Raw genomic sequence first — 11,402 nt, 5'->3', positions numbered from 1 at the left:
GGCTAAAGGAGAAAAGAGCAACAGAAGGAAGAAACATTTGCTATTTCTCTCGAGGAGTTTTTTTTTTTTCCTTTCTTTCCTTAAAAAAAAAAAAAACCAAACAAATTCAGAACGGAGATGTCAATTTTTTTTTCTTTTTGTCTGTTTGCTTTTGTTGTCTCGTCGCGGCGGCGGTGGTGTTTTTGTTTTTGTTGTTTTGTTTTTTTGTTTGTATAGTCGACTCTTTAAATCATTTTAAACTAGAGAGAATATTTTCCCAGATACAAATAAATCGTCATGCAGGTGGGGTGCCGGGTCCGTGGGAACCAAAAGGAGAAGCCGTGCTTGTCCTAGACAGTATACAATTGTCACCTCTTTTATGCTTTCTGCCCGCAACATCAGCGTTTGTGACTGTCTGTTGGCGTCGCGCTCCTTTGGGATGGCCGTGGTTGTAGGTGGTGGGGGTTTGTTGATGGTTTGAGGTTAATTTATTTTTTCTTGTTCTTTTTTTAAATATATTTTTTGGCTGGGGTGGGAGTGTGTATGGACGTGTGTGTGTGTGTGTGTGTGTGTGTGTGTGTGTGTGTGTGTGTGTGTCCTGATTTCGGTTTGTTCTAGGGATGGAGTAGAAGAAGAGGAAGAGGAGCAGGGTTAGGAGGAGGAGGGGAAGGTGGAAGGGGGAGGAGGGGAAGGAGGAGGAGGGCGGCCTTGGCTATCATACATCACATTCCGAGTCGCTGGAGGTTACCGAGAGGATCGAAGTGCCGGTGTCCGCGCGCTCCGTCAGGCTGGACACACTGGTGGTCGGACTGGCCGCTGTGGACGGTGACTCTGCTGAGCCGTGCGTGGGGCAGCCGGGCTCCGCCAGCGAGCGCATCCCGCTCGGCCCTATGGCCTGGTGCTGGAGCCTACGGGGAACAAGAGAGCCATGCCCGCCCTGACTCGGTGGTCCACCACCCTGCTCCGCTCGCTCGCACCGCGGGGAGCCTCCTCTACAACCGCCTCCCGCGTAACGCGCCCCTGCCCACAGCACTCCAAGTTCTTCCAGGCACCCAGATGTCCCCTAAGTACCGCAGAGACTTCCTAACCCGAGTCCAATTCCCTGTTCCCTAGCCCAGGGAAGCGTTCCAGATAGGGACGCCTTCAGATGAAGGGTAGAATCCCAAGCCAGCCTCCTGCGGAGCCCTGGGCAGGCGGCAGAGGACGGTGACCAGCAAACAGTGGGGAAGAGCTTCGCTTTCTTCCGCAGCCTCCGAGGCTCACGTAACTGGACCCGCTGCCCGGAGAAGCAGGGATTCCGCAGAGCCTCTGCTGGGGCCTTCCCAAACACACACTCAGATCTGTGGGGGTTCTCCTCTGAGCACCCATCGCTTTCCTTTCCGCAGAAAGCGCAGGATACGGGGAAGAGAAAATAGGGAAGCTAGAAGCTAAAAGATGGGGGTGGGGGGGAGAGGAAGAAGAAAGAAAGGGAGGAAAGAGAAGGCTAGGAGAGAACAGACTGTCTCTTTTCTGGGTGAAGAAGCAGTTGCTTGAGCCTCGAAGCCTTTCACTGGGTCATGGGCGCTTCCCCCATCTGGCGAAAAGTGGCCTCCACGGGCAGAGATGAGAGGGAAATGGATTCAGGCCTGGGCCACCTAAACCCACACACCCCCTAAAGCCTCCAGCCACCAGCGGCTGTCAGCAGCCGGGGTCCCTGTTCCTTGCAGAGTCCCAGGCCTCTTCTGTACCCGAGCTGTTGCCCACCCCCACCCCCCACACTTTTTTCTCCCTTCCCTTTGGACTCCTTTTCTCCCTGCCCTCCTTTTTCTCTTTACTTTGTCCCAGTCGAAATTTAAAGATGCACCAGAACCAAAACAACTTTGTGACTTTGTAACCAGCTTGCCCCGGACAACAGCAGCTGTGGTTCTGCTTGCGGAAAAAGTGGACCAAAGGAATGGATGCTTCTTAACTGAGGATACAGGGAGACTTAACGCTGGAAAAGAAAGCCGAGCGGGCACTTTTTCCGCCACCCTCACAGCCCCCCCCCCACGTGAACACACTAAACCCACCAGGCCTCTTCACTCCCGGCCTGTCTCTCCTGTTTAGGGTCAGGGAAGGAAGCTCAAGGGATGGTGGCCACCGGCCTTCTCTTTGTGGCAGGAACCCTGGCCCACTTTCCCCTTTGACGCTTATGGACGCCTCTAAGCCACCACCGACCCCTTCCCTTTCACGGTGCACGAAAATAATCAGACAGCAAGCCGTGTTTTCCTTTCCTCCCAACCTTCTAGCTGGAGCCAGGGCTGAAAAGACCCCGGAGGAGGCTAAGACCCCTAGGGACAGGCACCGTGGGTCGAGGACACCAGAGGCATGCTCACGCACCGCTGGCCCTGATAAAAAGCCCTTCCTGGGCAGAGCAGTCTATAAACCCAGAGCTGGTTGATCCCTGTTCTAGGGCAACCAGAAACTTTCTCTAACTGTCCAAAGAGCACCGGCGTCTCCAGCTCTGGGTCAGCCGCCCCCACCGTGCCCCTGCGTTTCAACCCGTTTCCCCTTTCCTAGTCCCGAGGGCTGTGGCCCAGCCGCGGTCCCCGCCACTGACCTGTTCTTGGCCGCCGCTGCGCGGTCGCGTTGTCGCCGGTTCTTAAACCAGTTGCCTACTTGTGTGGGGGTGAGGCCGGTGGCCTGCGCCAGTTCGCGTTTCTTGCTAGGGTTGGGGTAGGGATCCTGCAGGTACCACTCCCGCAGCAGGCTCCGAGTCCGCTCCTTGAAGCAATGGGTCTTCTGCTCGCCATCCCAGATCGTGCGCGGCAGAGGGAACTTCTTGCGCACGCGGTACTTGTCCACCGGGCCGAGCGGGCGGCCGCGCAGCTTCTCGGCCTCCTGGTAGTGCGCCTCGAGCCACATGGCCTGCAGCTTGCCGTGAGACTCCTTGGTGAACTTGTGATTCTCCAGGATGTGGTACAGGTCGCGGAAGTTGCCGGTGTGGAAGGCGACAACGGCGCGCGCACGCAGGATCGACTCGTGTTTGTTGATGGCCTCGCACGCCCCGGGGGCCACGGGCAGCGACCAGAGGAAGCGGCCCAGCCGCTCGATGTCGCCCGTCTCCTCCAGCGTCTCGCAGACGCTGGCCACCTGCTCCGGCGAGAAGTTGAGGGTGGGCAGCTGGAACATGGACAACTCTTCCGGGGGGGCCCTGGAGCCGCCGCCGCCGCCGCCGCCGCCGCCGCCTGCTCCGCCAGCACCGCCGCCTCCTGCACGGTTCCCGCCGCCGCCGCTGCCGCCGCCGCCGCCTCCTCCTCCCGCGCCGCCGCCCGCACCGCTCCCGCCGCCGCTACTCGCCAGAAGTAGGGAGCAGTGGTGAGAATCGGCGAAGTTTGGCAACAAGAAGTGGGAGGAATAGAGGTCTAGGGGGGAGCGGAATACCATGGACTGACCTGAGAGGAGAGGAGAAAATTCAGGGAGAGGAAGAGAGAGGGGAGGAAGAGGAGGAGAGGGGCGATGAGGACCAGGAGGAGGGAGAGAAGAGGGGGGAGGAGAAGATGGGGAGGAGGGGGGAGCAGAAGGAGAAGGAGGGGGAGGAGGAAGGACGTAAGGGACACCCACACCCCACACACATCCACATACACACACACCCGCGCAGCCACATAGAGAGGGAGGAAGGAGAGCGGCCCGGTGCGCGCGCGCAGAGAGAGAACCCGAGGCAGAGAGAGGGAGAGGGAGAGAGAGGAGAGCGAGAGGAGAGCGAGAGCCAACCACCGCCGAGTCAAGATTCAGCGATTCCACGGCAATCGCCCTAATGACAACAGCCTCATAATATCTCCCCTAAATCCACAGTGAGTGCAGCATTGAAACATTTTGTTTCGCTTTTCTATTGGTCTGTGGCGTGTCGTTGTGGCGTTGCCACGGCAACCACTGCCAATCACTGTCAGCCCTGCCAATCAATACTGAGAACGTAAGGAAGGTTTTACCACTTAGCGGGGGGGGGGGGGGGGGAGTGTAGAAGAGGGCGAAACAGAATTAAAAAAAAAAATGTTTGCAACTCTTAATATCCTCTTCTCTCTCTCTCTCTCTCTCTCTCTCTCTCTCTCTCTCTCTCTCTCTCTCTCTCTCCCCTCCCTCCCTCCCTCCCTCCCTCCCTCTCTCTTCCTCCTCCTCTTGCTTAAAGAAGTTTTGATCTAAAAATTCGAAAAAGAATAGATAGGCATAGAGTAGTTGAACGGGATAAGCAATTAAGTTACAAGGAGTGTTTTGGGGGCAGGAAGAGACTCCCAGCCTCAGGAGCACCAGGCAGCCTTAGAAGAGGCTGAGAACCAGGTGGTGCCGGCAAGTTCTGCTCACGGTGTCGCAGCGACCTGCTCTGTATGCGTCCACTGACAGTGGTCAGGAAGAAAGAGGAGAGATGATCAGGATCTGCATAATCACCACAGCAAGTCTAGATCTGGGAGCCAGGATCTGTTACCCAGGAGGTTGAACCCAGGGCTAAGACAGCGTGAGGCTATGAGGGTTTCCTGGCCAGTACCCTTGGACTACATTTCCAAGCTACTGCACAGTTCTGCTCCCAGCCAAGCGCTGGCTGGATTCTCCTATCACCGTGCATTTTAAAACAGTGGAAACAACACTACACTTTCCCCGTCTTCCCAAGCAACTGCCGTGTTCACCCCACTCCCAGACTTCAGCTGCCTCCCACAGCGCTAGACTAGCAACAGGAGGCCAGAAACCTAGGGACTCTGGACCGTGGAATGTCTGGAGGATGCCCACTTTCCCTATATCCATGGTGCTTACAACCCTCGGTGTGCCCAACAGCCCTCAAAAGATACAGGAACTTTAGAGGCCACCCTGAGTCAGCACCCAAGGCCTGAAAGATCAGTGTTTGTTCATAATGTGAATTACTATAATAAATAATACAAGCCAAAATTCTCCATACAAAAAGCAATACCATAACCCTGAAACAGAACCCCCTTGTCCAAAGAATGCAGAGGATGTTTCCTGCCTGCGGCTGCCACAACCCCCAGGCCAGGCATGGACATTTACTTATTCTTAGGTATGTTGCTTGCGAGAGGTTGTAATCTGCATCTTGAGGCCGGGCCTCCCTTTGTGAGTCTTCTGTAACTATGGAAGTGTGATTTACGCAGATTTGTCCGGGTCAGAGACATCTTTCCCTGCGCACTGTGTATATTTAGACAGGATTCGGTTTGGTGTTAAAAAGTGTATATGTTGAATGAATTCACACACAGTAGCCAACAATGCCCACATTGTCGGCCCATGTACAACGCGTATTGAAACGCAGCGCCCAGACTTCAACTAATCTGCCCTCAATAAAGCTGAAATAATTATCCTAAGCTGCCTTTCCAGAAGAAAAATCATTGAGGAATTCAAAACTTTTTTTTTTAAAGATCTTTTCTACATTCCGATGCAGATCTGGGGGCGCGGCGCCGGGTATACACCACTCCGGAGATCTCAATGAGAGAGGAGAGGGAAAAAAAGAAGTTGTGGGAGAATTTAAACATGAACTCAACTGGAGGCTGGAACCAAAATGATCGCAGGCCCCAAATCTCAAGCTCCGGTCTTTCTTAGGCCTTGATCGGCAGTGCCAGGTTTTAGAGGGCGGAGGGGTGCAAACCCGAAATGAGTGTGACACCGAATGTTTGGCTTGGGTTAGGGGGACTGTGCTGGCTCTTTAGCAAGAGACAGGTGGGGAACCTGAACTCTCTGACCAGGGCGGAAGAATGTTTCCCCTAAAAGGTGGGTCTGTCGAGCCTCGCTTTGGCGGTCTCTCTCTCTCTCTCTCCAAACATCTTCATCTGGACCAGGAGTACTTTTCTGCTCAACTGTGAAGCTCTGGGCGGTCGCTCATTGCGGGCCCAGAAAGAGCCCAAAGGTTGGGACACAAAAAACAGACACTTCATCTTTTCTTCCGGACCCCTTTCTCTCGTAGGGGGAAGGATTATAGGCTGAAAGGTGGGAGGGAGAAGGGGCAGGAGGAGGAAGCGGGGGAGGAAGGAATGAAAAAGGGGAGGGGAGTGGGTATTGTGCCGCGTGTGGAGGGGGAGAATTCCTACGGGTGGGTTTCCGAATATTGTGTTCAACTTTTTGAAAGCAGCTCGTGACCCCGAAACTGCATCCCCCGGAGCCGGGGACCCAGGCGCCAGGCGGGCGGGTGAACCCGGCCAGTCCCTCCCAATCTCCGCAAACCCCCGCCTCCGAGTGGGGGGGACCCAGGCCTGGAGGGAGGCTGGGCAGGTGCCGAGGGCTGTGCCGAAGGCGCTGAAATCGAAAACCCTCAGCACTCAGGAAGAATTGAGGCAGAAGGATTACAGATGCTGCTCGGGAACAGCCCTGTACTCTAGCCAGTGCCTGGTCGCCCGTGGGCCCGCGGGGCTCCGCAGTTCGCTGGCGGTGCCTTGAGAGCGCCAGGCCGGAAGGAGGGCGCAGGCGAGGCGCAGAGCTCTGAGCGCGCCCGGACCCGGCTGGGGCCCGCAGCCTGGGACTGTCCGCGCCGCCCTCTGAGCCCACCTCCGGGCCACAACGCCGCCAGCGCTTCTGCAGCTCAGGCCGGAAGCACTACGCCGCCTCCCGAGGCCGGTAAGTTGAGAGTCCTGAGAGCTGAGCAGGGAGGCGGGGCGGGTGGTCCCTTATGCTTGCTGTAGAACTGGATCCCACCGAGGCTCCGCGGGGTCTGGATCTAAAAGTTTTGGGTGTGTGCACTTTTGGAGAGGATGTCTGTGGGCCTCTGGAGTCCCCCCCCCCAAATTCTCATTCGGTTCAGAACTGAGGAGAGGCGCTGGTGCAAAGGACCAGGCTGCTTTCCTCGCTGATCTGGAGTGGGTGAAGCGAAGGCTCGGAACTGAGCCCAGAGCGCTTCCAGAGGGGGTGGGACGCTGAGGATCGCCTGCACTCCGATTCTCTCAAAGCCACAAAACCCGAGGGGATTGGCTTGTAGGGCCTCTAGATTTCCTTTTCACTCTGACCTCTCAGGACGGGGACTTGGTGGCATTGGTACCCACTGAGGTCACTCGCACAGACACATTTGCCGTCACCCAACCCTGGCCTACCGGATCAGAGGATTTAGAGTTCAGTTGCTGCTGGGAGAAATGGAGCATTTGAAATGGGGAGTGTTCTATCCTGCTCGGCCCAGCATTTATTTACAAATATCAGCTCCGACCCAGCCAAGGGAAAGTCTCAATACAATCAGAGGACTTTGTAGGAAGCACACTTCCTCCTTGTTTTGGATTACAGGGAAAGTCAAGGAGAGCGAGCCCCAAAAGGCCTGGCACAGCTTCCCCCCAGTTCGCCTTGCTCAACCCGGAACAGCCGATCCAAGTGGTCAGGAAGGTTGGTCGTGGGGGCAACGCCTCTTCCGGGCTCTATCTAGGACGTCGGGACACAGAGCTTGTTGGGTAGCGGGTGGTCTGGGTCGCCCCGCAAGCTGCAAACTCTGAGGAGCTTGGCGCAGACCGCCAGGGAGGGCGCAGGGGAGCTCAGTTCTCCGGCGGGGAGGCCTCGAATCCCTTCAAGGACCCCGATTATTTTCCTTTGAACAACAACAACAACAACAACAACAACAACAACTGCTCCCTCCCCCTTAGCTTCCCTCCCTTCCTTAGCCTCCGGGGAACCGGGCTTCAAGCAGTTGTCGCTCGGGACAGTAAACACAGCTCAGTTGCCTCAACTTTCCCGTTGCATAAAAGTTCCCGGCGCGAGGGGAAATTTGAATATTTGATCAGCCCCTTTGAGTGACCCTCATTAGCCTGGCGCCCTGCTAAGGCCCCACCATTGCGAGAAAGCTGCTGGGCCCGGCATTTGTACGCCTTGTTAGCGCTGCTTAATGAAGCCGCCCCGACGGCTCAAAGGCGGCCTCTGGGGCCGGCAGCGCGCACCTCTCGGCACCCCGCTCTGCCTAATGAGCCCCGCCGCCCGCTAAAGGCCCTTCCACCCCCCACATCCTCAAACAAGAGGGGTTTGGCTCTCTCTAGGACCTGAACACCTCCCACCATCAGGCCCAGGAGGGTGGGCGCAAGCTTAGTCTAGCGACTGCACAGTGATCCAGCTCCTAGAGAAAGGAGCCGGATCCTTGAGGGATGCGGGCTAAAAATGGCTGCATGTATGGGAAAGTAGGGAGGTAGGTTTTAGCTCGCCCGTGTATACCTGAACTTTCCCCCACAGGGCCAGCTGTAATTCAATGAACCAGCGCAGCTCCTTAAAGGTGCATCAGGACCTCCATCAGAGCATCAGAAGGGCTGGTACCCAAGGGAGGGTCAGCTTCCTTCCTATCTGCACATTCCTTTGCTCTCATCTCCCCGGGAGGCCCCACACTTCTTTCTGGCCAACCTTCCCGACATCTGGAACTCTAGGCCTGTGTTTGGGAAAGGGTGGGGAGGTTCAGCTCTCCAAACTACTCCTGCTCACACACACCCCCAGAGCCCAACTTCCAGATTCCCACTTGCCTTCACACACCCCCACCCCCACCCGGGGCGCAGTCTCTTTTCCATCGGGTTTCTAGCCCCGGAGAGGTCTGAAGAAGTGACCCCAGGAAAGGCATTGCCCTTGTACAAGAGTTGGGCCCAACACAAACCTGGAAGAGAAACGAGGGAAGTCCTAGAAAAAGGGGAGTGGAGATAGATAGACATCCACTAGATCAAGCATCTACTCTCCTCTTGGGCCAAGGAGCAAGGTTAACTAGTTAATATAAGGAACTATTAGAAACTGCACTTCACCCCTCAGAAAGAGCTGACGTCTCTCACTGCCCTCTCGCCTCCATTGTCCTTTCTCCGGAACAATTGAAATGCAGGGTCCCCTTTCATTCCATTCTTGTGTACCCCTAGCACTTGCTGGGTTTGAGGGGCAGGGAACTCTCGGTTATCCGCGCAGGACTTTCTGGAAGCCTGTCTTCCTATGCTCACCACCCAACCCTCCTACGCTGCTCAAGGTGAGATTGCTAACCTCAAGATCCCATTCAATGTCAGCTTCCCACTACCGCTGAAGACCAAAGTCGGTCCTAGGATAGAAGAGCCTCAGAGTCTATTTGACCGGCCCCTCCTCCCTTCCCTCCTTCCATTCTGCTCCACTCCTGTGCCCAGCCATCCTTTCCATCCCACGAACCCCTAGACAAGTCTAGTCATAAACTCTAGGGTCATCTCTGAGCTGGACAAGAGTAGTGCCCAGGTCATCATCCGCTCCTAGGGCAAAAGCATCGGCGGAAAAGTCAGGGGCGGGTGCTCTAGGAGAGAAGGGAGACCTGAAACGGAGGGTAGGATTCAGTTCGGGGACCCACCGACTGCTCAGGGGAGGAGGCGAAAGGAGGGGGCTGGGAGTCCACGGGCATTGGGTCGGGGCAGCAGGGACTTGAGGCGTCGGCGTGGGGGGCTAGATCCGGAGGAGAGGGGAGGGGTGGCGGGGGTCGGAGGAGTACGCAGGGCGGAGGGGTGTGGGGCTCTTTAAGAGCCACACGGCTAGCAGGAGAGGCGTGCGGCCCTGTGCTGGTAGCGCACTGACCCCGAAGGGGATTTAGCGGGAAGGGAGCGACCGGGTTCTGGGGGCTTTGTCCAGGGACGCCCAGAAAGGCCGAGGCACAAGAATAAGAAGCGGCTGCATCGTGAAAGGCTGCGAGGAGCGGCGGCGCTGCTGCTCTTGACTTCTGAGCAGGGCTTAGAAGGCCTGCCCCTGCTTAAGCTGAACTGAGAGCCCGGAGCTCCCGAGCTCACCAGCTCAGAGTCCCTGGCCTCTAAGCTAAGGAGGCGTGGGGTCGGAGCGGACGATGGACTAGTGGATCTTCTTGCAACAGCCTCCTCTTGGATCTTACAGTCTCGCTAACCTAGCGCAGGGTTGTTAGCCTAACCCGCCGAGTCTGGCATAGCCAAAAATATATATATATATTTTCCCAGCTTGGCTTTTGCTTTCGTGTGCCCACCAAGAGCAGATCCGGAGCTTGCCGACCCCAGACTGATTCTCAACAGGTGGCTGGGTAAGTCTGTTTAAAGAATTCTGTGTAAATCATCAGCTCCTCCCCGACCCCTTCCCTTTCCCCTCCCTCTTTTCCCCTAGGCGGGTCCGAGTTCCTTGGACTCCTCCCGCCAGCGGTGGCTCAGGTTGGGGAGGGGGGGCTGGGTACTAGCGCCCTACCATAGGGGTTTTCTGGCTCGCGGTTCCAGGTTAGTAGACCCCTTGTGAAGCTCCACCCGGTACCCCGGAGTTCCAAGCAGCTCCTTGCACTGAGCCTCTGCGCCCCAAGAGGGGGAAGGAGGCAGAGCGCGCAGCAGAACCTCAAGATTTGAACCAGCAGGAAAGGGGTCGAGGGATCCCTGAACCAGCGGTCTTAGTGTAGGGGTCACAGAGGGGAAAAAAAACCCTCCATACTCTTTGTGAGAGACAGGAGAGCCTGCTTGGAGGGATGCGCGCCAGCAGCACAAAGCAGGCCAGAGGAGTAGTTCTGCAACCGAGGGTAGTGGTGGAGTGGGGGAGGAGGTAGAAGAGGCCAAATGAGGGGGGAGGAGAACCAAAGAAAGGCAAAGGCAAGAGATCCAGGGAGTCTGAGAGAAAAGTCCAAAAATGTCCCTAATGCGCGCATAGAGCAGACGCGCGCTCGGGGGCGCACAATCTCTCTCTCTCTCTCTCTCTCTCTCTCTCTCTCTCTCTCTCTCTCTCTCTCTCTCTCTCTCTCTCTCTCGTTCTACACAGGTAGCACGCCCCCCCCCCACTCACACACTTGTTTTGGTTGTGCGAGGCCCATCGCATACAGAGAAGCCACCTTATCCCATATCCCACACCTCATCCTCCGGCCCAAAGACTGACCACCCGCACCCGAGTCTGGGAGGTGGGGCAACCAGGATCACACACACACACACACACACACACACACACACACACCAGGGTAAGAGAGCAGGGAGGATCTTACCTGCGGAAAGGTAAGAGAAGCCGGGAGCGTGTAGCAGCGGCGGATAAATATTCATTAGGAAGTGTAAGTCCTTTCAAAGGGCTCCGCGCGAGCGCGCGCGCGCTCTAGCTCCTATCTCTCTTTCCCTCCCTCTGTCCTACAGGAAGGTTCTCCCCTCCTAGCAATCTCAACACCGCCCCCCCCCCCCCCCGCGAAATGCCGGGTGGATCCTAGGCTAGCTAACCTGTTGGGAAGCCTGAACTGCCGCAGCGCTTCTGCATCTAGCAGTTTGCTTTCGCTCCTGGGGCGCCCCCCATCCTCTCCTCTCCCTCCCTTCGCCCAGCCCCTCACCCCTCCTAAATTACTACATTATTAGCTTTAGGAGGGGGGAGTAACGGAGCAGCCAGACGCACCTCTCCATAGAAGGGGGAAGAGCTGGTGCCCTGCGATGCAACCCCAACTCCATCTCCACCTCATTCTCAGCCATCTGCCCATCCTCACCCAATCTTGCTTCTTTTTCTTCTCTCTTTCCACCTCCACCTCCGTCCTGTGTCAACCTAACTCCCTCAGCAGC

The 11,402-nt window shown here is 56.6% G+C and overlaps 1 protein-coding gene across 3 annotated transcripts; it reads right to left on the bottom strand.

Annotated features, from left to right (window-relative positions):
• Positions 1–239: 239 nt before the first annotated feature.
• Positions 240–10,904, bottom strand: SIX3 (SIX homeobox 3; the record flags this gene model as incomplete). Of its 3 annotated transcripts, none has more annotated exons than XM_080914255.1 (3): positions 240–329; positions 728–887; positions 2,558–3,390. In XM_080914255.1, 3 exons carry the CDS (start codon positions 3,382–3,384, stop codon positions 240–242), a joined length of 1,077 nt encoding a protein of 358 aa, XP_080770381.1. The 3 variants fall into 3 exon arrangements, with proteins under 3 accessions (XP_080770381.1, XP_080770379.1, XP_080770380.1); XM_080914253.1 differs by lacking the exon at positions 240–329 and adding an exon at positions 10,850–10,904 and having other exon boundaries at positions 695–887; positions 2,558–3,392; XM_080914254.1 differs by lacking the exon at positions 240–329 and having other exon boundaries at positions 695–887; positions 2,558–3,185; positions 3,294–3,384.
• Between the last annotated feature and the right edge of the window lie 498 nt (positions 10,905–11,402).

The sequence above is a fragment of the Micromys minutus genome, assembly GCF_963924665.1.
Source record: "Micromys minutus genome assembly, chromosome: 3".
NCBI classification, from domain to species: Eukaryota; Metazoa; Chordata; class Mammalia; order Rodentia; family Muridae; genus Micromys; species Micromys minutus.
Note: the sequence above shows the minus strand (reverse complement) of the source record. Positions and strands in the feature narration are given on the sequence as shown.